This window comes from Embiotoca jacksoni, unplaced genomic scaffold (assembly GCF_022577435.1).
Source record: "Embiotoca jacksoni isolate LCO1_2020_lvr unplaced genomic scaffold, fEmbJac1.0.p SCAF_17, whole genome shotgun sequence".
In the NCBI taxonomy this organism is placed as follows: Eukaryota; Metazoa; Chordata; class Actinopteri; family Embiotocidae; genus Embiotoca; species Embiotoca jacksoni.
The window spans coordinates 13109739-13132924 of NW_027185307.1; the positions used below are offsets into that span (position 1 = coordinate 13109739).

At 40.8% G+C, this 23186-nt stretch overlaps 1 protein-coding gene across 4 annotated transcripts; it reads right to left on the reverse strand.

Annotated features, from left to right (window-relative positions):
• Positions 1 to 14166: 14166 nt before the first annotated feature.
• Positions 14167 to 22988, reverse strand: ythdf3 (YTH N6-methyladenosine RNA binding protein F3). Of its 4 annotated transcripts, none has more exons than XM_069151699.1 (5): positions 22732 to 22987; positions 21743 to 21767; positions 21428 to 21507; positions 18920 to 20578; positions 14167 to 15242 (listed from the first exon to the last, which is right to left on the reverse strand). In XM_069151699.1, the coding sequence occupies exons 1-5, from the start codon at positions 22732 to 22734 to the stop codon at positions 15219 to 15221; spliced, it is 1791 nt and encodes a 596-aa protein (XP_069007800.1). In that variant the 5' UTR covers positions 22735 to 22987; the 3' UTR covers positions 14167 to 15218. The 4 variants fall into 4 exon arrangements, with proteins under 4 accessions (XP_069007800.1, XP_069007799.1, XP_069007801.1 ...); XM_069151698.1 differs by lacking the exon at positions 22732 to 22987 and adding an exon at positions 22289 to 22373; XM_069151700.1 differs by lacking the exon at positions 21428 to 21507 and having other exon boundaries at positions 22732 to 22988.
• Positions 22989 to 23186: the final 198 nt, after the last annotated feature.

Consider the following 23186-nt stretch of genomic DNA (forward strand, 5'->3'; position numbering starts at 1 on the left):
TTTTTCGTATAACTAATAAAAGATACTGCATAAGTATTTATTTTTTGGGGCTGCAGATTTTTTGACTCTGAGCGAACAGAGCCAACTGACATGAATCTAGGCCACAGTAAGTCAATTGAGACATTGTTTTTTTTTTGGTCTTTGTTTGACGACTTCTCGAGAGTCTAAAGAGGATTTTTTTTTTTCTTTCTTATTTTATGAAGCAAGCTCAGTTGACGCCAATCACAAGCTGGTGCTGCATTTTAGCATGAAGCTTGAACCATGGCAAATCAATGATGAATGCACGTTGAATGTGAGATATATGTTACAGTGCACTCTGTGACTCAGGAAGAAATGTAACCACACAGAGAGGGCGAGGGGAAGGGGAGCAGAGGAGGGGAAGGGGGGAAGTAATCAGATCAATAGTGCTGCTGTACAGACCTGTCCTTTTTTTTTCTTTTTTTTTTTTTTCTGACTTCACACTGTAAATTAAGCGTTCTCTCTGCCAACATTTTCTCAGCAGTGAGCCTGTGAATTACAGTGTATATGCAGAGCTATAATGCACCCTTTTGTGCATTGTGCTGTAGCTGCTGTAACGTGTGTGAAAGAATCTGCGAATGTTTATCCTCCACCAACACACCCAGCAGGAGTCTGTGAATACAGTCAGCATGTGTGACTGTAAGTTTGCAGTGCCACAGATGGAGACCCACTAATTTACTCATTATGGAGATTTAATATGGGAGAATAGTTGCTGAAATGATCAGATATATTTAATACACAGCATCGCCATTCAGTGTGTTTCAGTTTGTCATTTGATTTAGGATTGATTTATATTCACATCCATCTGCTCGCTGCGACATTGTACTCATTTTATCCAATCCTGAATACTGTTGAAAAATCTGAAAATATTTTTTTTATAATTTTTTGTTTTCATTTACACAAATAAAAAAAAATGTTAATGCTCAGGCATGACACCATCAGTGCAGCAGAAGCAGCAGCAGCAAATGGAGCCCATTCACACGATGGTTAGTCCCCTATTGGCTCCCTGGTGAGCAAAGCTCTTTCACAGCTTTGAGAAGTTAACGCTGCTTCAGGCCTTTTATGGCCTGATGGGAAAGAGACCGGTTTGGCTTCATATGAATAAAGAGTTATTTACTAATTCAGCTACTCCTCTGATCGTGCAAGTCTACTGCTCCATCCAGACATCATATTCAATCAAATTATATTCTTTAATGACCCTTAACAAAAATATTATATTAGGAATCGAGCAAATCTCTTGAACTCCACGTAAAAGCAATTTTACAATGGTTTGTTGGTATTGCTGGAATTATGCTATTACCATTTATTTTATTTTGTTGAAATATCAGATTTTGATATTCCAATAGAATTAATAGATAAGTCAGCATAATATGAATATCCTGCATCATCTTTATTTGGCCAAATTCAGAGGCATTGAATCAGCATATAGTCTCTGCTCAGGAAATCAGTGTGTGGCTGTTAGAAAATGGAACCAACCATCTTCTAGGTTTTTTGTAACAACGAGGCCCTCTACTGGCAACAAGAGCGTCTGCATACCACGTTAAAGCAATATGTGAGAAACACAACCCGAGTCTCCTCTGTGTCTCTTTTCAGTGCCTGTCTTTAGGGATTTTGAGTCAGGGTTTCTTATTTACCGCTGTTTAAGACTAGTCAGTGGAATAATCTGGTCTGCATGGTGAAGAAAACATTGGTGTTGTTTTAGTTTTACATTCTGAAGATGTTGTCACTGTGATGGCCCTCCACTGCTGAATGAAAGCACAGGAAACACTGGGATACACCCGGGACACTCCTGCAATTGCCTACATCATGTGTGTCAGTCTAAATATATCTGCTCCAAAATAAAATGTCCTATTGTGTTAAAATTACAGTGACCCCATTAGAAAATCTATAGCAAATGAGACAAAAGAGGATTCTGATTAACCTTTGGCTTTGGTTAACCACCACGCTAATGGTTACATGGTGCTGTATGGTAGTCGGCTGTTACAACTGAGACTGACTGACTGTACTACTCATTTTCATGCATGTTTCCTTTTTTTTTTTTTTTTTTTTTTTTCCACCCCCTCACACAAACGCACAGTTTCTCTCTCATCCCCCCGCAGAGAAAAGTTGATGCACGTTTGATCTGTTCCTGCTCGTGGTCTATATCTCTCCTGAAGCAGAAAACCATTATATACACTTTGTGTCCAGATACACTTGTCATGCAATGGCAAGCTCAGATCTTAGGCAATCAAAGGTGCGGGTGATGCATCCAGAAGCTACATTAATATGCATGAGCGCAGAAGCTGCCCTATGATGTAATTGCGGTAGCAGCGAAGGTCAGTGCCTTTGCCCAGCCTGTGCACAGAATCAAAGCCCAGATGCACACACACACACGCACACACACACACACACACCACTTAGGTTTCTTTATGGTAATCTCCACGCGTTTTGAAGACGGAGGATGACTCCGCTGATAGCAGACTGTAAATAGATGAAAATCCGCTTTTAATTGCGTTATCGCCAGACTTTTTATGGTTTCAGGGGTCTGACTCTCACATTACAATGTTGCCCTCTCATGTTCTCTCCTTGGACACACATCACAGTGGGCTTTTCATCCAGGAAGTAAAGCTGTTTACAAGCATCCCACCCACCCACGTGGTCCTATTGTCAAGGCTCTGCTGGTTCTGAATATAATGGGTCTTACTTTTATTAATTTTCCAGCTCTGGCCATGATTTGGCCCTGAGGATTTTACTGTATATCAAAGCACAGCATCCAAATGTTTAATGAGAATCAGTGGGGGAAAAAAAGCATTTTCTTGAATACAAACCCTTTCCGGCATCATAAATGTATAATACACCTGGTAAGTAAAATCTAGCATGTTTACCTTTGATGAGAGTGAATCATGCTTCCCTGACTTGATGTAGTTTCAGATATTCTCTCTGTATTGTTCCCTCGTTGTTTTGGGTCCTATGAATCCCTCACTGCTGCAACTGATTGATAGAACCAGGGCAGAGAATAGCTCCTACATAGCTATGACTGCTATTAGACCCAGTTCTGTCAGCGTACAGGATTTTACTTTAAAGCAAAACAATATGTATTACAGTATTTAACATGGAATCATACTTGTCCACGAGGTGTTTAGAGACTTTTCACTCAGTCTTTGTCAAAAAGGCAATTGAAATGTCAGTCAAATAATCTCAACAGGCTAAATCTTGACATGATGAGCATCATGTGAAACTATTCAAGACTCATAAAGTTGCATCTCTGCAATCAAAGTTTTCAAAGCAAACTTTTATTGTGCAACTTTTCCTCACATATATTTTTGTGCAAAATCAGTGTTAGGCAGTGTCATAACAGCACTAGAGTTTACAGCCATGCTAGCAGCTCTGTGAGACTGAACCTAAAGGGAATTGTCTCTTCTTATGTGGTTGTCCACTTACCTCCATTGTCAATACCCCAGCACACTTCGTTAGCCAAACATTGCGTTAGATGACAAAAATAATCACTGTGATCGTTTGCCCTCTCGGCCCTGCTGGTTTTGCTCCCCCTCTGTAGTTTATCTTGATACTGAATAAGGAGTAAAACCTTCGTACTCAGTAATGCACACATGATTCTCCTGTTTGTCATCGACGATGGCATCCAACAAAAACTGGCCACACTGAAATGTATTGTACTGGAATATTTCAGCTTCTGTTGACATCAAAGGGCAGTTTGAACAATTGCACCACGAGTCAGTGTTTGCTTTCAGCAGCTCAGGTTCAGGATGATCGCGCTGGCCATCTTCTCCTGCACGACTAATGCATGTGCAGCGTCGGCCTCTCCGCTATTTTTCTTCACCTGTATACTCTGACTCGAATAAATATGGCTGAATATCTGCGCCAACTAAAATACTGTAAAGTGCATCTTCATCTGTAAGATCCTCTACAATCCTTTTTTTGAAATGCCATTTTTGCAGGTGGAAATGTAGCTACTTTTAGACCACCACTGCCTTGTTTTGGTGTGGTATCTAGAGCGCCCCCTGGTGACCCAGACAGCTCAGGCTGTAGTTGCACAAACTACGTCACTGTACACGTCAAATAATGGTGCTTGTGCTGGATGAAGAACAGATTTCACAGCTGCGCCCCAGAGACAAAAATAATTAATTGTTACATTTATTGCTTCGATAAACAACATATACCATGAACATTCGTTACATCTCCACATAAATGTGGTAAATTGTTCTTTGAATTACAACTGTCCTTTAAACTAAATGTTTTCTGCATGCTAACATCCACTCAATGTACTAGGTTATGTTTACCAGTTTCATCATCTTAGTTAAGCATTAACAGGCTAATATTTGCTATTTAAAACCAAGTACACCTGAGGGTGATAGGGAATATGTCGGTTTGACCATTATTTGGCCATAAAGTATTAGGCAATTTAAATTTTGACCCTCTGGTGGCACTAGAGGAAAAATTTGAGGATCACCAAAGTCATTATTTTTAAATCACCTAACAGCTGACCTGCAAAGTGCCAGATGGCTTTAAGATCAGTGGTTTCTGAGAAGAAGCAGGTATCCAGTTCTGTGGGAATCCCCCTGAATTAGCAGCAAAGTGGGACACTTCCTGTACAGTACAAACTAAGAAGATTTCCATGAGCCCCTGTCAGTGTTAATAACCAGAGTAGTCTCGCAGAGAGCTCCCCCAGGGCTGTTTGACCGTGCAAGGAATTGGGGGGGGTGGTGTTCGGAGGGGTGGGGCTCTGGAGGGTTTGTGCTGATGCCTCTCAGACTGTCTCAAGTCATTTAGCTCTTCAAGGCACGGCAAACCATCTCTCTCATAAGGTTCATTATAACACCGCTGTGTTTGGCAACGACTGGAGATGGTGAGAGTGCAGAAGCAAGGAATAGGTATAGATGCAGCAGTGGACACCAAGGCCAAAAGACAAATATACACACAGACACAGAAGCAAATATTCAGAGGCTTGCTTAGGGGGGCTCAGGGCCTTTTGGGCATGCCCTAGTGCTGACATCAGCAGCGCCAGAGCAACCCCCACAGAGAACGATGAACCACGAAGGGTGGGCGAGAGGAAGAAGAGAAGGGAGGGGCAAAGAGTAGAGAAGATGGAGGGGGAGAGGATAAGGATGAGGGTACAACACTTGTAATCGGATCATTGGCTACAGTGGGTTGAGTCAATGTGATCAATAGAAACTGCACATGAAGCAGAGAGCCTTTAATGGCCCTTAATCTCCATCAGGCCTGAACAGGAGGGTGGAAGAAGAAGTCACAGGAGCAAAGGCAGCCTGCATCACATTACACACTCAACCTGGGCTTGCACAATGCCATGCATTTAGTTTCTCTCTCACATACACACACACACACCTACATATATATTTACAGCTGAGTATAGAGTCCCAAACGGGGGCTCCCCAGACTCCAGGCTTCAGCTGCCAGCATGTCATATTTCATTCCTTGGCACCTTTTCATTTCATTTCAAATGCATTACATTTCAGACCTTTCCATTCTGCGCTACCCCCCGCGATGCAAAACCTTGGTCTGAACATAGCGACCTAGCACAGGACAAATTCCAACCTTTGAATTCGATAAGCTGCCTGCCCACAGCTTGTCTGTCTCAGAGACATTGTCTGCCCGGCACACAAGTATACTCCAGTTATGAAGTATAGATGTGGATGCAGTTTGTTCTCTCATTCCTTCGGTTCGTCCCTCATCTGCTCCTTTGATTCATATTTATGAGGCCTGGTGTCCAAACGTCCTAAAACAGCAATGAAGCATAAGAAACATACAGAAAGATATTGGTGCTTAAAACAACCACAGCAGCAGTCCTCAGTAACTTACTCTGATGTTCTTTCCTTGCTCTCTTTTTCCACCCCTTCTCTTTCATGCTGCTCTCACTTGTCCATAAATTAAAGAGTCGATTGACAATAACCTGAGACCCCAGGGCAGGGCTGTGTATGAGCCACTGTAAAATGAATGGCGATGGCCAGATATACTCAGATGATCTTAGATAAGAGACCTTGGAGTCTGCATGAAGTACTCTTCCTTTTCTTCACTCTTCAGTACCTTTCTCTGGGTTTTTTTTTAGCCATATGCACTCACTCTTCAGTTAAAGCATCACACATCGATTAAGGAACTGCAGGTAGAGAATCTTACAGCCAGATACACAGGAATTGCTTTTTACACCTTAGACCTTTTCACAACTCCACTTATATTACAGATATGCAAGGAAAATATTTTTCTGCATTAACGTTGATTTGATACTTTTGATTGTTGCCGGGAAACATTTGAAAAGATTAATGGCCTTGAATTAATCCCTGCTACTCTGAAAGCTGCCTATATGCATTACATAAACATTTCATTTGTCCAACAAATATAAAGTTGTGAAGAGTGCTCTTACAGATTGCTGACTCACACACTGCATTATTTAATGTAACGTCTGAAAAGCTTCATAAATCAATTGAATATTAAGAAGTCGGGAGGTGCACAGTTGCCTTGAGGTCTGAAGTCTTGTGATTTTTCAAATTAATGGTACCTTCAAACACATTCGCAACATGTTGTGTCAGTTTTCCTAATGTTTGAGTGGTTCAGATAATAGACACACAAGTATAATTAAAGTGTTATAAAATGTATTTATTGCTAAAATACAATATTTTGTATTAGTCCCTTAGTAAGGACACTTATACATACAGTACATGCTTTTGTACATTCATACTATTGTTATACAAGCTGTATAACGAACGAAACATTTGTTCCAGAGAAAGAAAATAATCCGTTTGACCTTTTCCTTAAAGGGTACAAATTTCAACAAGAAATTTAAGTTGATAGTATAGTTTATCTAAAGTACAGTATTTCTCCACCAGTGAACATAAACTGAATAATATCTCTGTGGCTCTTGAAGATGTCACGGTGACCCTTTCATGGTCATTTCTGTATAACTCAAGCACTGACCTTTGCTCTATATCAAAGTAAAATTTTAATAATAATAATTGCATAATTTTAAAAAAGAAAATTACAACAAACACAGAAGCTTAAATATATATTTTTGTTTTCACAATCCTTTTTTTAAATTGCATTCCCAGTAAAAAAATATTTTCCTAATTTACACTTTAAGTTGCACATTATTTCCAAAACAATACATAATGTGTATCAGCAGTTTTGTAAAGACACCACCAATCTTCCAGTTTGGTTCAACCGAAAGTAAAAGCACCAGGGAAATGTCATATTACGTAATTCAAATTAAGAATTTTCTTTTCTTCACCTGATAGTGATCTTTCCTTAGTCTGCCAGAGTCACCTTCATTCATTTATATAAGATTAAGAGAAGGGTTAATATTGTGATGTATCAAATTCAAGACATTCAAAACAGGAAGATATTGTACAACATAGGAAAATGTTTTACCTGTAAAATTAGATTTATTTTTTTTTGGCCATTTCTTACAGTAGAACGTCCAAAAGCAACACAACGGTCTGGAATTTGTTCCAGGTTGTAACTGCAACATGGCTGCAGCAGCCAGATGAGGTAGCCAACATCTCTGTTTGATTCTGGGCCTTAAAATGTTCAACAGAAAGATTTTGGCATATGTCCATCACTGAAGACTGAAAGTCAGGAATTCTCATTAGACCTCTTTTTTTTGTGTCCCTTCTGTGTCATTATTGAACCACAGTACTAATGCTGGAGTGCACATTTGATTTGAATTTTGTAGCCTAGTTTCCAACTTACGTTCTCGCTCACTGTTCTAAAAGGCTGTGTTCATGTAGTATAAATGTTAGTGGGAACGTTCAAGAATTTCGGATGCGCTTATTATTCATCACTAACTCCCACAGTTGAGAGCTATAAAGAAAAAAAAAATCTACTAAAAAGTTGTCTCATGTTCAGCAAGTATGAAAAAAATACTCTAAATAATCTAATATGTTTTTCCATAAAGAAAATTCTATTGCCTGGCTAGAAATTCTTAAAAAGGCATCTGTGCCTCATCCATCTTTGAAAAACTCAGAACATAGATACACGAGTATTTTTTTATTCTGACAGTTTATGTATGTGCAATGGAGGCTTCAAGTTTTCACATCACATGTGCGTTTATGTTTTCGTTATACCTTTTTCTCTTCAGACATTTTGACTTGTTACACAGGACCATGGCTCAGTTCCATTTATTATTTCAGTGACATATGACAGTTAGCGAGCGTGTACAATACAAGGACACTGGAACTACAGGCCAGCTAAAAGTAATGCAGTCAATTTAAAGTTATCAGTTCCACCTGTGTTTTTCTTTCTATGACAAACCAACATGTCGGCGAGAAAGAAAAAGAAAGGCCCATTTCAACAGGAAGAACTTCTAGCGTCAGACTCTAAACTTATACCATCGTTCAGTTTAGTAAAAGTCAAAAATCCAAGAGAGGTAACACATTTTTAGGTGGAGGTAGACTTTAACAGTATCTGAAAACAATGAAGGGCACATCGAAATCTTGACAGCTGGGCTTTATAGAAGTACATTTAAGTTTTTTTTACGGTTGGTGCCTCTCTGTGGGCATCACAGATAATAGCACTAACACCAAATGCACTGCATAACTTCTCTCTGCGCCTTTATTCTTAGCTCTAAATACAGACACAGTTATAATTGAAATTATATCAAATGTGATATCAAATTAAATCAGATCTATTCAAATCAAAATAATAATTCAACACCTGCATTAACAGAATGACAAAATATATTGAGAAAATATTGGATTGCAAATCACTCATTCACTGCATTGTATGCAGAACAAAGTCTTTTCAGCTTCGATCTACATCGTCTCATTGTGTTCGGCAAAATGCTCAGCCTCTACTCTCAGTTCACTGATAATGATATAACCATGGCAACAGAGGCACCTTGTGAAAGGGCAGTAAGAATACTCAGACATCACTGTCAGTCAAAACCCCACTTTTCAAATGGAAAATAAAACCATGCTGATTATTTCACTTGGCATGCTGAGTAACACCTTGAGACTTCAATATAGCTCTGAATATAGGACCCGGCTGACACTTCTGTTACATTAATCATTGCTAATGCACTTACATTATCCCACCTTTTGCTGGCAGCATCAAAACATATATATGCTGGATAATTTCGAGCTCCTCTGATCAACCGCATGTCAGTTAACATAGTCGTCAATAGGACTAATGTTCTGTGAGGACTTGTTGAGTGACATTTCATGGCCCAGAGTGTGAAAACCTTCAAAACATCGAGGAAGTGCCAACCCTGAGACTTGCCCTAACCTTGCCTTGAGCCATGTGTTGATGAGTCTTCAGTGTGACTGAAACTTCAAAGGCTTTTCAGCTCACCAAGCAGAGGATGCTCCTTCTCTCTCATCTTTACTCAACAGAATCCCTCTCCAGAAGGACATTTTGATGGTTTGAAAAAGAGAGAAAAAAGTTTGCTTGGCACTTTCTTGGAACAGCTTTGACCACTATAGGGGCAAATTAACCACAGGGTGACATTAAAGTCATTAACCAGTTACGTTGATTTCTGAATGGTAAGACCAACATGACAAATAATTGAAATTGAATGGGAGGAAGGGTGGGCCCTCAGTGCATACATTTTCCTGTTTAATTCTAATGATTTAAAAGCTACAGCAGAGTGCACCGTGAAACAGCCGAAAGAGAGTACATGTTATGTTGTTGCACTTTTCATCAGACCGAGGTAAAAGCACATCAAAGGTCTCTTAATAAATCAATGTTTTGCACATTCGAGAATTCGAACAGCTCAGCGCCATCAGACACAACTACTAATTGTGAAGGAATTGTGAGGAGAATAAATAGCAAGTTTCCTGCTTAGTTTGTCTGTTGTGCTCGCAGACAAATGGAGGCAGGAAGAGTGTAGTCTTTTCAAAAGCTGCCTGAGAAAACCTGATGGATGCACAAATTAACACAGAGGAGAGAAGTTGCAATCCACAGCCTCCAATGTTATAATTGTAGCTCTTTCTTCCCCCTTGACAAAACATAAAGGGGGATTTCCCCCCCCCCCCCCCCTCCCTGCTTACATCCCCCTTTCTCCCTCTCTCCTCCACCTCTCACTGCACAGCTAGGCGAGCTGGCATTAATTGCTCCAAAAAGCAGTGGAAGAACACCAAGTGCTTCTCATCCTGGTATAATTGTGTCTGTAGGAGTTGGAGGGCGTGAGAAGAAAGAGGGCTTTGCTGCTTAGGAAGGGCTTTGTTTTGTGTCATTTCAAGTAACACGATATGATGGCGCGCTCTAGTGGACAGACAGTGAAAGAGACACCATTTTTATTTTGAGTGAAATAAATGTGCAGATATTATGAATAATGTGGCAAATTTATACATACATTTTCATATTTCTGACATTATAGAAGGAACATAGAATCACTTATTTTATATCATGTATTTTGTGCTCTTGCGCAGCAGCTTTTGCAGTAATTTACATACATGCAAAGTGCACGTTTTGTCTGTACGCTTAATGTACATAATTACATAATGACATGACCATTACCAGGACATGATCCCTTATGTGCTATAATGGTGCACTTCCATTCCTCTCAAGTAAACAATCTATAAAGCTCATGTAGCGTAGAAAATCAATGTATGTGGCAATTGTATTTTTTCAGTTATGCTATTATATGTTTTGTCAGTTTTTCTTCTGTTAAAGGTGTAACATATTCTGCAATGACATATAGTAAAGAAAGCAACCCTGAAAGCAACTGAAACAGCCACATTAGTTTGACCTTTCAGTATCCAACAGGCTAAATTCAGTACCAGTAGCCTTTTTTTTATCCAAACCACATTTACATTTTTCAGCACAAACTGAGTCATACTAAAGAACAAAACAAAAAACAAAAACTGAAAATAGGAAATGTTGTGTCTCTTACATTTCACAGTAACGACAAATATATTCAATATGTTTTTAAAAAAAATCCTTTAACTTACTTTATTTTGCAATATTTTCTTGGAAGTCACAATGTGGGTAATTATTCAGAAAAACAGGTATCTTTATTAAATCAAATGTAGGATCACCTTTACCCTTCGTTAAAAACAGATGTCTTTTCAATGTCCAACACCAACATCCAGGGGATGTCTACAGTGGATGTTGAAAAGACATTGAAAAAAGATCTCTTTTCAAAGTCCATAATGTTTGGGGACGTTTACGTCAGTGTCATACGTTGAAATTTTTTATTTTTTTACAATGACGAATCAGCTACGAAAACTAGTGTTTTAGACATTCTTGGAGTTTTACTATCTCATTTGTCTCATCTGGTTTTACAGAAAGATATAACTGGGTGTCGTCTGTATAACAATGGAGGTGTATGCAGTGTTTCCTTATGATGTCACCTAATGGAAGCAAGTACAAGTGAAAAGTATTGGGCCCAACACAGAACCTTGTGGAACTCCGTAACTAACTCTCGTTTGCCTGGAGGACTCATTGGTTTCATGAACAAATTCAAATCTGTCTAATAGATACGACTTGAGCCAGTCTGGAGGCTGTGGCTCAGATGGTAGAGTGGGTTGCGCACTAGTCGGAAGGTTGATGGCTCGATCCCCAGCTCCTCCTGTCCACATGCCTAAGTGTCCTTGAGCAAGACACTGAGCCCTAAGTTGCGATGGTGTACCATCGGCGTGTGAATGTGCTCCTGATGGCAGCACCTTGCATGGTGATCTGTCTCATTAGTGTGTGAATGGGTGAATGGGAAAACCATGTTAAAGCACTTTGAGACCGAAAGCGCTATACAAGTACAGACCATTTACCATTTATCACCTAATGCAGTTCATGACCCTCATAACATGTTTCAATCTCTATAATTGTGACCAATCGTATTTATTGCAGCACTGAGGGCCAGCAAGGCGAGTATAGAGATAAGTCAATTGTCTGAGGCTATTAAAGAGATCATTTGTAAATTTCACCAGTGCTGTTTCTGTGCTGATGTACTCTAAATTCATACTGAAAAACTCTAAACAGACCATTCCTCTGTATATAATCACATAATTGATTTGCAATTACTTTTCCAAGGGCTTTAGAAATAAAGGACATTTGGGAAATTGGTCTGTAGTTTCCTAAAACAGCTGGATCAAGACTAGGCTTTTTAAGTAATTGTTTAATTACAGCAACTTTAAAAGCCTGCGGTAGATAGCCCATTGAAAGAGATGAATTAATTTGGTCTAATATGGAATATGGAATTGATAATTAAGGGAAAAACATCCCTGAGAATGACTACAAAGATGTTCTACATGTGACTAACGAAGGCTAACGTCCTAGATGCACCTCATCATGGTCAGTGTATAGTAAAAAAGTACATTTACTCTAATACTTGGAACAATTTACTTGAAAATGTTTTTTGTGCTTCTTTAAACTTATTTTCTACAACAATTGACCTCATGTACTAAATGTATTTGTTAAGTTTAGTTACAAGTTACTTTGTAGATTCAGATTAATTATACAAAATATACTTTGCAAAGATATATAATTATAGGTTAAAACAAGACTTTATTGATCGCTGTGGGTAAATTCATAAGCTAACAAGTTGCAACATTAAAGTGATAGATAACCACAATACACATGATTGCATCAATTTAAAGTTCAATAACAATATTCTGAAATAATGAGGACTTTTAACTTTGGTACTTTAAATGTATTTTGATGTACAGTAAATACTTTTATATGTTTACCCAAGTCAAATGTTGAATGCATGACTTTTACATTTACCATTTCTAGTGTATTATTGATACTATTATTGAATAGCCTGAAGTAAACGACCTGAGTACTTCTTTTCCCAGTGCGCCTCATACAGGATGCTGTCTTGACTTCATCCCACTGATGTGAAGTTGAACTGATGTCAGGTTTGCAACAGCCAGTTTATCAACATCACTTTTACCTGAATGTATCTCAACCCATTTCCAATCCATCCTTGCATTATGACATCAAGGTGTCCCCCACTGGCCTGTGCAGTAACCATACATAATGAGTGTATCGCCTCATTTCTTATAGCCCAGCCTGAGCCAGTCATTACGTTTGTGTGGTTGAAACTGAGATATCGGATCAGACAGGTTTATTCCTGTAAATGACAGTTCAGTGGTTTTGCCTCTCAACTCACTTCAAAGATTTAGCTTTGGCAGGAAAGGTACCATCCAGTGGTGGAAGGAGTACTTTGGATTTTACTGACGCAAAAGTACCATTACAACTATGTAAAAATACCTCATTATGAGTAAAAGTCCTGCATTCTAAATCCTATTTGAGTACAAAAGTAATGTAAGATAAATGTACTTGAAGTATCAAAAGTAAACATACTCATCATGCAGAATTTCCCCCATAACTGAAATAATACATCAGTGTTCAAGTACATTTGTGTTGTTGCTGGGTAACTACGTTTAGTTTAGTCTCATGACCGGATTGTGAGATGATTAAAGGGAAAGGAAAGAAGAAAACACTAATTTCAGATAGATAAATCTCCATTCATTTCCTGTTTGTTTTTTTGTTATATTTGTTTTTTGTGAAATATTGGATAATTTTAACACTTATTTAAATGAAACCATGTGACATGTACATGGTGGAAGTCACCAGTCATCTCAACCATGATAAGAGGTATACACTGATTTTTTTTTTTTTGTACAGAAGGGCCAAAAAGGCTAGAAACAACTAGTTTGATCTATAATAATATATATATATATATATATATATATTTTTTTTTTTTTTATCTTGAAAGTACCCTGTAGTTTGAAATTGAGCATTTGTAGCACAAGTGTAAATGTGCTCAGGTACTTTCCACCACTGCCTGCATGCTCATGTCTATGCTGTTATACTGTTGTTACACCCTGCCATTTTAGTCTGATGATAACTAACCCAGTTTAGGCAGGCTGCTTCCCGCATACCAAACATCTTGATAATGTGTCCTCTTCAAGTTCATTCATTGTACACCTTTGTTATTTTAATTATATGATGAGACCCACCCTCTTGGCACAAATGCATGTCAGTAATATGTTGAAATGATGTAGAACGCGAGTTCCTGCTGCTGCACCCGTGTATTTATAGGCAGATCTACAAATAGGAAAGGGAGGATCTGCTTCTTAGACTATATTAATCTGATGACTGACTGCATTTTATACTGACGGTAGAAGTAAACATACACTGTAAAGGTAAAACTCTGTGACACGCGTTTTGAGACATACAAAAAAATAACACAAAAGCAACTTTTGCGCTAAACATGAGTAATTTTTATTTAGCTAGTGAGTCACCTAGAGGAGAAAACTGTCACATTCTTTGCAGTTGATGTCTTGCCTTTTGGGGGGAATCTCAAGTCAGGTCGAGCAAGTGGGGTGATGTGGAGGTTCTCCCAAAAGTGATACCAGGTGTTGAGGACAGACAGTTTGATTGAGCCTGAGGTACGGTCGAGTACATCAACATCAGAGCAAAGACAGTCGCCCACGGGACCGATGGAGGCCACCGCCAGTTCTGCTACAGCAGCAGGTTTCTCCTCAGACAAATGCACTTCAGAATGACAGAATCACAAGAGAGAGAGAGAGAGAGCGAGGGGGAAAAAAAACAAAAAAACAAAGATGTGCACTGGCCGGCGCTTGCCAGCCTGCTGTATAATTGTAATCTTTTGGTACACAGAAACAGATGCAGAAAGGAAGGGAACAGGTAGAGGGAGGATACATCCTACGATTGGCATGATTGTGGCTGTTTCCCAATTATATCATCCCACCTGTCAATCATCCACAGCCTCTGTCTGCGGAGGATCAGACGGCTGAATACCGATTCAAGTGCAAGATTAATTTTATACATAGCATCTTTAATTCTCTTCAGGGGCTGATGAAGCTCACCCAATATCCCAAACATTTGAGGCATTAAAAAAAAAAAAATACAAATAAGCTCAGTGAAATCTTCTGACTACTCTGGTTAGTCAGTTAGTTGCTCACAAACAAAATCAAAGAAGAAGAAGAACAGAGTTAGAGAGTTAAGGGTACTGGTAGAGGCCGTTTAGAAGGACTGAAAGTGCTTTAAAGACAGAGTTTTTCCGACGTGGGTTACGTTCTTTTTCTCGTGAGACAGGAACACAGGGTTTGATGCACCAGTCAACGGATACAGATGAGTCCATCTATTGTCATGTTCAAGTGTTCAGATACATTGTCATCTTCAGCGGAAAGATTGTGAGAGCCTTTCCTCCTTGTGTGGTTAGGCAAATTTGATTTAAGGTCCTACATCATTAGTGTTGCAGTTCTAGCAGAGAGCTTGCTTGAAGGTTACTGTTTATTTCTACTGCGCTCCTAGCAAGAGAAAAAAACAAAACAAAGAGAGATGATCAGTGGGTGGCAACAAGGGAGAGAAACAACCACAAATAGTAATTTGTGGTTGTTTCTCTTACAGAAAAAAAACAAGGGTAGCCCATGTTTTCTACATGTGATTACATGCATGATACATGTTTACCACATGTTGCAACATATAACATGGGGGAAATATGTGGAATCTACTTGGGCTTCATACAATACACCATAAAAATGTTCCAAAACCACATTTCCCATGGGCAAAATACATGTTTCACATATGCAGTCACATGTGATCACATAAGTTTTTGCACAGGTGAAATTCATGTGGTTTTTCTGTAAGGGTAGAGCCCGACCGGTACTGGATTATGGGGGCTGATGTCGATGGTACGGAGTATAAACAGTATATAAAAACGCGCATTTTTTTCTAATGACCCTCAAATGTGGTTATCAAGCGCTTGTGACATGGATATTTAATGGAGGCAGTATATTTTTCACGCTGACATAAGTGCAATGAAACAGTCAATTTTACTGGGAATTTAATAATTATTAATAACCATTGAAAGAAAAAAAACCACATAGAAAGATTTTTCATTTACTGGAAGCATCTTTTCCTGCGTTATGTTCTGTAAATAAAGGCTTTCGATCAACATGGACGCCAGTACCAGTGTGATAGGCAGTGAAAATCGACAAGCCAATATTTCAGCCAGGCTCTAATTAATATCATCCAATAGTGCAACATTAGATCTGATCTCCTGGTCTTCATGTATGGGATAAATGTGTATTAAAGCCTGATCTATACTGCACTCCTCTGCACAGTGAAGTTGCGATAACACTCACAAAATGTGACATCCTTCAATGTAAGACTTGAACTCCTAAAGGTTACAATTCAAACTTTTGTGATAAATGGACATTAATTAATTGAGGACTGATTTTGCAGTTACAGCCTGTGAGATCGTTGTTTGTTCATGTAAAACTGCGGGACTTAAAAGATTTGGTAAGAATATAATTTTCAAAAGAGACTAAAGAAAATTTTATTGTATAAATAGGAATAGAAAATTAAATTCTAGCTGTTTTCAAACAGGCATCTCTTCAGTAGTGTATAACCAAGAATATACTTTCAGTGTCATGTATAGTTTCATTTTGAATACACTTATATAAATAATATTACTGTACAGTTTGGCTTGCTGTTCTCAATGGAAAGTACTGATATTAGTTTCTAAACCTGCTTTGACTAACGGACATTTCAAGTTTAAATAGCAGAGGGCCAAAATTATGTTTTGTATATCTTTTTGAACATTATAAGTACAAGTTAACATTAAGACTGCACAAATACTCCTGCAATAATCAAAATGATGGTTAATGATTTACAAGAAAATGTACCTACATAAACCGTTCTTCTATAAATGAAGCTCTTTAGATTTAAAAAACACTTGTGCATATCTTTAATTTATAATTGTGCTGATTTACTGACTACACTAGCTGGAAAAATAATTAATTGCTAAATTAGGGATACCTAAAGCTTTCTCTTTTCTGTGTTACAATAAGCGAGACGGCAAGCAAGAGAAAATCCTCTGCAAAAAAAAAACAAGGCAGAAAAGGCGTTTAGAAAACCTAAGGTATGCACTAACCAAATATTGAGCTCTGTTTACACTAGCATCAGACTGCAGCCACTACATTCAGCTTGTAGTAATAAATCTCACTTTGTCACGGATAAAACAAGATAGGCATACTAAACAAAGCACGAGTAATTGCAACACGCCCAGAATATTCAAGGGTGTGTCGTGGATTACAAAAAGAAGAATGCTGTGAGTGTCAAGTAGACACAACAGTGCAGTCAAATCCTAAAGAAAAACAAAACAAAGTCAAAATAAGCCACTGATCTTCATGGACTGATGTCACTGACTAGCTTTTTGGGCTCTTTTGCTCATTCTTTTAATTGGAACAGTGTCCTCTTTGAGGCTGTCTTGTCAGTGCTTTAGGAAACCAATGACACCCCGGCCCCCAGAGTAACTCTATCCCTAGAAGGGCTGCGGCACTCGGGACAGAAACCTGGACAAAATTCAGTCACTACATGGTCTTATACTTCTGCAGGTATGTGGGTCATATCGATTTAAATGATTTAAGTTGAAATATAACCTAACTTGTGGACTTAAATAGAATAATAATAATAATAATAATAATACTTCTTTCAAATAAAATCCCCTGCCTAAATAAATATTTATTCTGATTTTCAGGTAATAAAATGCCAAAATTCAGCCTGTTTATTTACATCGTAACTGGTGTCACACAACTGTGGCCATTACAGCAGAGTGTAATTCATCCTAACATGCCATGAGCGTCCTTATCTCAGTATATCCAGAGCAAAAAAAGGAACTACCCTCTATGTATTAATCGTCAAATTAGCTATGCTTATAAAATCTTGTAATAGCATTTAGATCCATTGCTATCTTTAAAAAAAAAACAACAACACACACATTGGGAAGGTGTTACTGTGCAGGTAACTGTGCTGGTTTGGCACCTCTCAAAGTTCGGAAAGGACGGGGCAAACAATAGACAACAATTAACCTTGTCAGGCGAAGGAGGGTGAGGCCTCAGCCTGGCCGATCCTGTCATGTAGGAGGTCAGGGCAACAAAAGCAGCACAGCGCAACACCTGCACAACGCAGGATGAAACTGGCTTTCTACTGACAGGTTGTTTTCAGAAGCCTGAAAACATTGACTTGAAATATTTATGAGAAAGTAACCCAGTGCATATTAACAAGGTCAGCAGCGAGGAGTCAATACAGCATCAATGGAGCACCAGCAGTGGGGGGGGGGGAATAAAACGCAATTAGATTAGCATACTGGTGAATCTAAGAATGGATGCAGCAGAACGATAACCGAGAGTTTTTGCTCTTTGGCTGCTGTTTTTCCAAAGCAGCAGCATCCCGGAGTTTCTACTACTTAAGACTAACATTTGTGGTGGACCACTGTTATTATCACAGCGACATATTTTAGTTCCTCCTCTGAGGGGCTTACGCTGTGTGGGATTTTTGGAGCTACTGTATGTGCAGAGACAAAAGCAATCTGGAATTTTTTATCATATATTTTGCTGGCAAACATTTTATAAAATCAACGCTTTTAAAGATCTGAGACAAACTGTGCCAACTGTGCAGAGGCACGTAGCAGCCAGTTTGTAGGCCGAAGGCTTATGTTGTTAAAGGCTAATAAAGCATGAGGAGCCTGTGGAGAGCAGAGAGGCTTGGTGTTCAAAGGGAGATCAGAGCCTACATCTGCCTTTGTCTGAGAGAAGGAATGCCAGGAATGTGCTCTATTTCGGGAAACCTCTATGCATCTCTGCTGCACTTGAGCAGATCATCCCAATCTCAGCAGTGTAAAATGGCTGATGGGGAATCAGGGTTTCCTGAACCTGTTTATGAGTAATGGTGGCAAGTCAATCTGCTGACAGGCCTCTGGGAACTTCCATTTGCGGCAGACTGTTCATTCAGCCACAGGATGTTATAACCTCAGAGCAGGTGGAACAAGATCAGCTGATTACAGGCTGACAACAGCCTCCACCAGTGACTCAGGGAAAGTTAGCCTCCCTTTGAATTAAAGGGTCACGAAACTAAACTATCTCATGCATACAAACAAGCTATTTATAGAGGACATGGCTCTTTATATGTGTATTTATCTCACCTTCCTCAGAGCCTCCTCCTCTTCCTGACGTTTCTCGTAATGTGCAAAGTCATCAAAGATTGAGGTGGTATGCTTGTAAGTGGCGATAACTTTAAGCACTTGTTTGGCCTTCTCCAGAGGCACTTCCTGAGTGTCCCTGGAGTTGGTTACTGGCTTGTTGTCATTGTTTTCTAGCCGGATGTGACGCAGCTGATTGTTGGGCACGTCTTTGATGAAGATCCACTTCACCTCAAACTTGCCCTTCCACTTGTCCTGAGACCAGACGCCTGCATAGGCATTGTAGTCCACCGGTGAGCGCATCTCGGCCACACCACAGAAGTGCCCGCTGCCGTTGACGCTGAACAACAGGTACAGGGGCCCCTTGTTGCCCATTGAGCGGTAAGCGCCATCCAGACGCTTGTTGCCATGCTCTGTACTGCACCAGATAGAGTACTTGATTGAGCGGTGGATGTCATCTTCTGAATAGCTCTTGATAATGAAAACACGTCCGTTTTTCAAGTTCCAGTCAAAGTCTTTGGGGTTGTAGTTGTTCAGGGCACGCAGCTTCTCCAGCACTGGGTGCACTTCTCCAGAGCAAGGGGAGGCACTCAGTGGGACTCCACCACCCAGACCAAAGCCCTCACCCCTGTTCCTGGGAGCCACCCAACGGTTGGGGGGCGGGCCAGGCTGCTGGGGTTGTTGCTGGTGAAGAGGGTGTGGGGGACCAGGTTGGGAAGGGAGGTGGAGATGCGGAGGGCCGTGGGGCAGAGGCTGGGGGTGTTGGGGGGACTGGAGAGACTGGAGTTGGAAGGGCTGGTGTTGGTGTTGGTGTTGGTGTTGAGGCTGAGGGGGTAAAGGGTTCTGCAGTAAGGGCTGGGGCTGAGCTAGGAGAGGCTGCTGCACCAGAGACTGTGGGGGCATCATATTCTGAGCTAATGGGGGCTTGTTCAGAGAGCCCTTATCGTCCCACGTACCAATGTTCATATTGTGCTTTATGGGGGGCGGGGGAATGGTGGCGCCTCCCCCCATCCCCATGTTGGCTTTGGGTTTGACCTTGGGCTGTGGCTTGGCCGGTTTCTTGGCAATGGCTGCCCAGGAGGCAGGTTTAGGTGCGGATGAGCTGATAGAAGGAGGGAGGTTATTGGCTGCCATACTGCTCATACCTGCTGTACCTACTAAGGGTGAGCCCACAGTTTTGGTGACGGCTGCCACCATGTCTGTACCCAGTTTTAGCCCCGTCATACCCTGTTCAATGCTGTTCAGGACCGGGACCTTACTGAGCTGGGTGTCGCTTCCAAAGCCCGCCTGTCCGTCTGTGATGGCACGACCCAGCGAGCTATGGGCATAGCCGTAGCTGTTAGTGTAGACTGAGGTCTGCGTGGACTGACCCTGAGAGACACTGGTACCCCAGGTGGAAAAGTCTGCATTACTAGGAAAGAAGTTGAAGCCATGTTGGCCGAGGAAGGGAGGGGTGTTTCCCAGGGCACCTGGTTGGCTGAAAACACCATCAGGGATGAAGTGTGGCTCGCCATTGCTCATCTGTCCATAGGTGGTCAGGTAGGGCATAGGCGGGTCTCCTGCTGTGGACCAAGCAGCCTCTCCCAGAGAGTAAGGGAAACCAATGGATGGAGCATAGTAGCTGGGCATGTAGGGGTCAGACATTGGTGGATAGCTGTTACTCTGTGTGGTACAGAAAGACAGTCATGTAAAGTATTATTCGGAGTGACAGGCAGTGCAGTAATCAAATAAGCAAGGAAACGTAAATTTAACACAAGACCAGTTCAGACCAAAGATTCGTGACGAGATGAAGCCGTCTTAGAAAGTTGCAGGAACAAGTTGTAGTCGTGTGAATTGTTGCCTGCGACAGCTCATCTCAGATGATGTTGGCTAGTTTTTTTTTAGTTTAGTTTTAGAGCGTAAAGACACAGTAGCTACTGGGTTTTTTTTTTCTGATTATTAGAGGAGAACCCAACTTCCTCTACAAAACGGATGTGCAGAAAAAGACGGGAGAAGTTGACAAAGCAGGGGAGATCTGCTGTCTCAAGTTCACGGCCTAAATTTACATAAGCCCCCCTCAACCCTCAAATGTTTCTGTTTTTCCCCCCAAATCATCACTACCAAAGCAACTGCGGCAAGTAATTCAGCATCGCTGTCGTGTTTTACGCTGCAGATTATACCCAGCTACAAAAAAAAAAAAGCATGAAAAGCGGGCAGTTAAAACAAAAGTACGGCTGCACTGATGTGGAGATGTTACATTGTGTTATCTGGTAGCTTTCAGGATGTTTCAGACTGGTGAATTGCGGGTAGCTGTCAAGCTTCAAAGCATCTCGTCATCTTTGGTGTGAATAGGGCCCTAAGATTAGTAAAGACAGACTCTGTGTTGCGGTAAATATATCACCTTTAGGTCAAATTAAATGATTAATATGCCAGCTAATTTGTTGCATCTTATGTGTCCCTAAACACCTAAAATATTGAGCACGGGTACTAGTTGACACATCAGGACCGATCGTGATATAAAAAGGACATTACCTGATTGTTCTGGCCGCTTAAGTAAGGCTCAAAATCATCATCATTCACACCATCCTTTTGATGCATTGATCCGTTTTGCACTATAGATGGAAATAGAGGACACTGAATTTATCATATGTGGCGGTACGTGATCATGTTTAACAGTCTGGATGTCTCACACTGTGAGTGGCTGAAGTCAACAATGCTAACACAAATGAGCTGCAGTTTAGGCTACATCATGTTAGCTGATTTTTTTTTTTTTAAATCAAAACAGCCTGCAATGCCACACCGGAAATCACCTCCAGAAATGAGGACGTTTACGTTTCAAAACCTTACCTTTATTTCCTTGTCCTTTGGGTCTCTGAAATAATGGGGCAGGAGGGGGGAGAAAGAAAAGAAAAAAAAAAAAGATATATGAGACTTGTTATCAGATCACGAGCAGGAAACAAGAAACACACTTTGACACAGCAGGCTTGTATCCGGACACACGGACAAATCTAAAGCGTGGTAACCCCCACCACCACCACCACCACCAGGCAGCAGCCATCAGCCCCGGATGTTCACAACGTTCACAGGTCGCTTCGTGTTATATTGACCGGATGTCAAACGGTCTGACATCCAGTAAAAACGGTGCCGCATCGGCAACCGGTTACAGCTCGAGTTGTACAGTCGGCCTCCATGACGGGCTAACAGCTACCGACATATCCAACAACAACAACAAAAAACAACAACAACAACAACAACAACAAAAAAGACTTTCGTAGCCCGCTTTGATATCTGGGCACGCCGATGTTGTCGGGCAACAACAACAACAACAAAAAGTTGAATTTCGCAGCTACGACTAAAACGTACAAGCACCGTCCGAGCTCCCGGTACACGAACCTGATCGACTGTTGTCGCAGACATCCTCCAGGAACCGAAACTGATCGCTGTTTGTGAGACTGTCCACGGCTTCCCCCCCCCCCTCCTCCTCCTCCTCCTCTCTCTCTCTCTCTGTCTGTCTCTGTCTCTCTGTCTCTCCGGTTGTGTCCAATCACTATGTTACAAGGCGGCTCTTTCTCTTTCTCTTTTTTTTTTTTTTTTTTTCCTCTTTTTTCTCGCCTGTGATCAAAACCCGACGACGATCGGCTGCTTTCTGCTCGTTACTAAACGGCGGATTTGTGCGCGCGGAGAGGCCCGTCGGTCGGTCGGTCGGTCGCGCTTCGATCCTCCCGCGGAAAGGTGGTTTTTTTTTTTTTAAATATATATATATATATAACATATATATATAAATATATATCCCGTCGGTCTGAAAGTGACGAGTGTCTCCCCGGAATAACCCTCACCATATTCCACAATGGCGGATGATATCGGGGCTCTTTACTCCCGCTTCCGTTCCGTTCCGCTGCTCCGTGACCTTCCGCCTCCTGTGACGCTCTGAGCCGCGTTACGAACGGACACTTCACACGACGGTCACAGAAAGTTCCCCGCTGCTTTCATTAGATCTTCTATCCAGGGTCATTTTAGCCTCTTCACTGACCTGCTGCTAACTGATAGCAAAATAACAGCTGCTCCTTCCTCCCGGGGGGGGGGGACAGGGTGAGGAGGGGGGGGGGGGGCTTCTTAGTTTAGCCTCTGCATGTCACCCCCCCCCCCTCTTCCTCCTCCTCCTCTTCCTCCTCCTCCTCACCCCCCCATCGATGGACGCTGAATTTGCATGTAGATTAAACATTAAAAAAAAAAAAAAAAAAAATACAGAATGAAAAATGAATGCAAAGGAAACGTGAAAAGGTCTAATAGC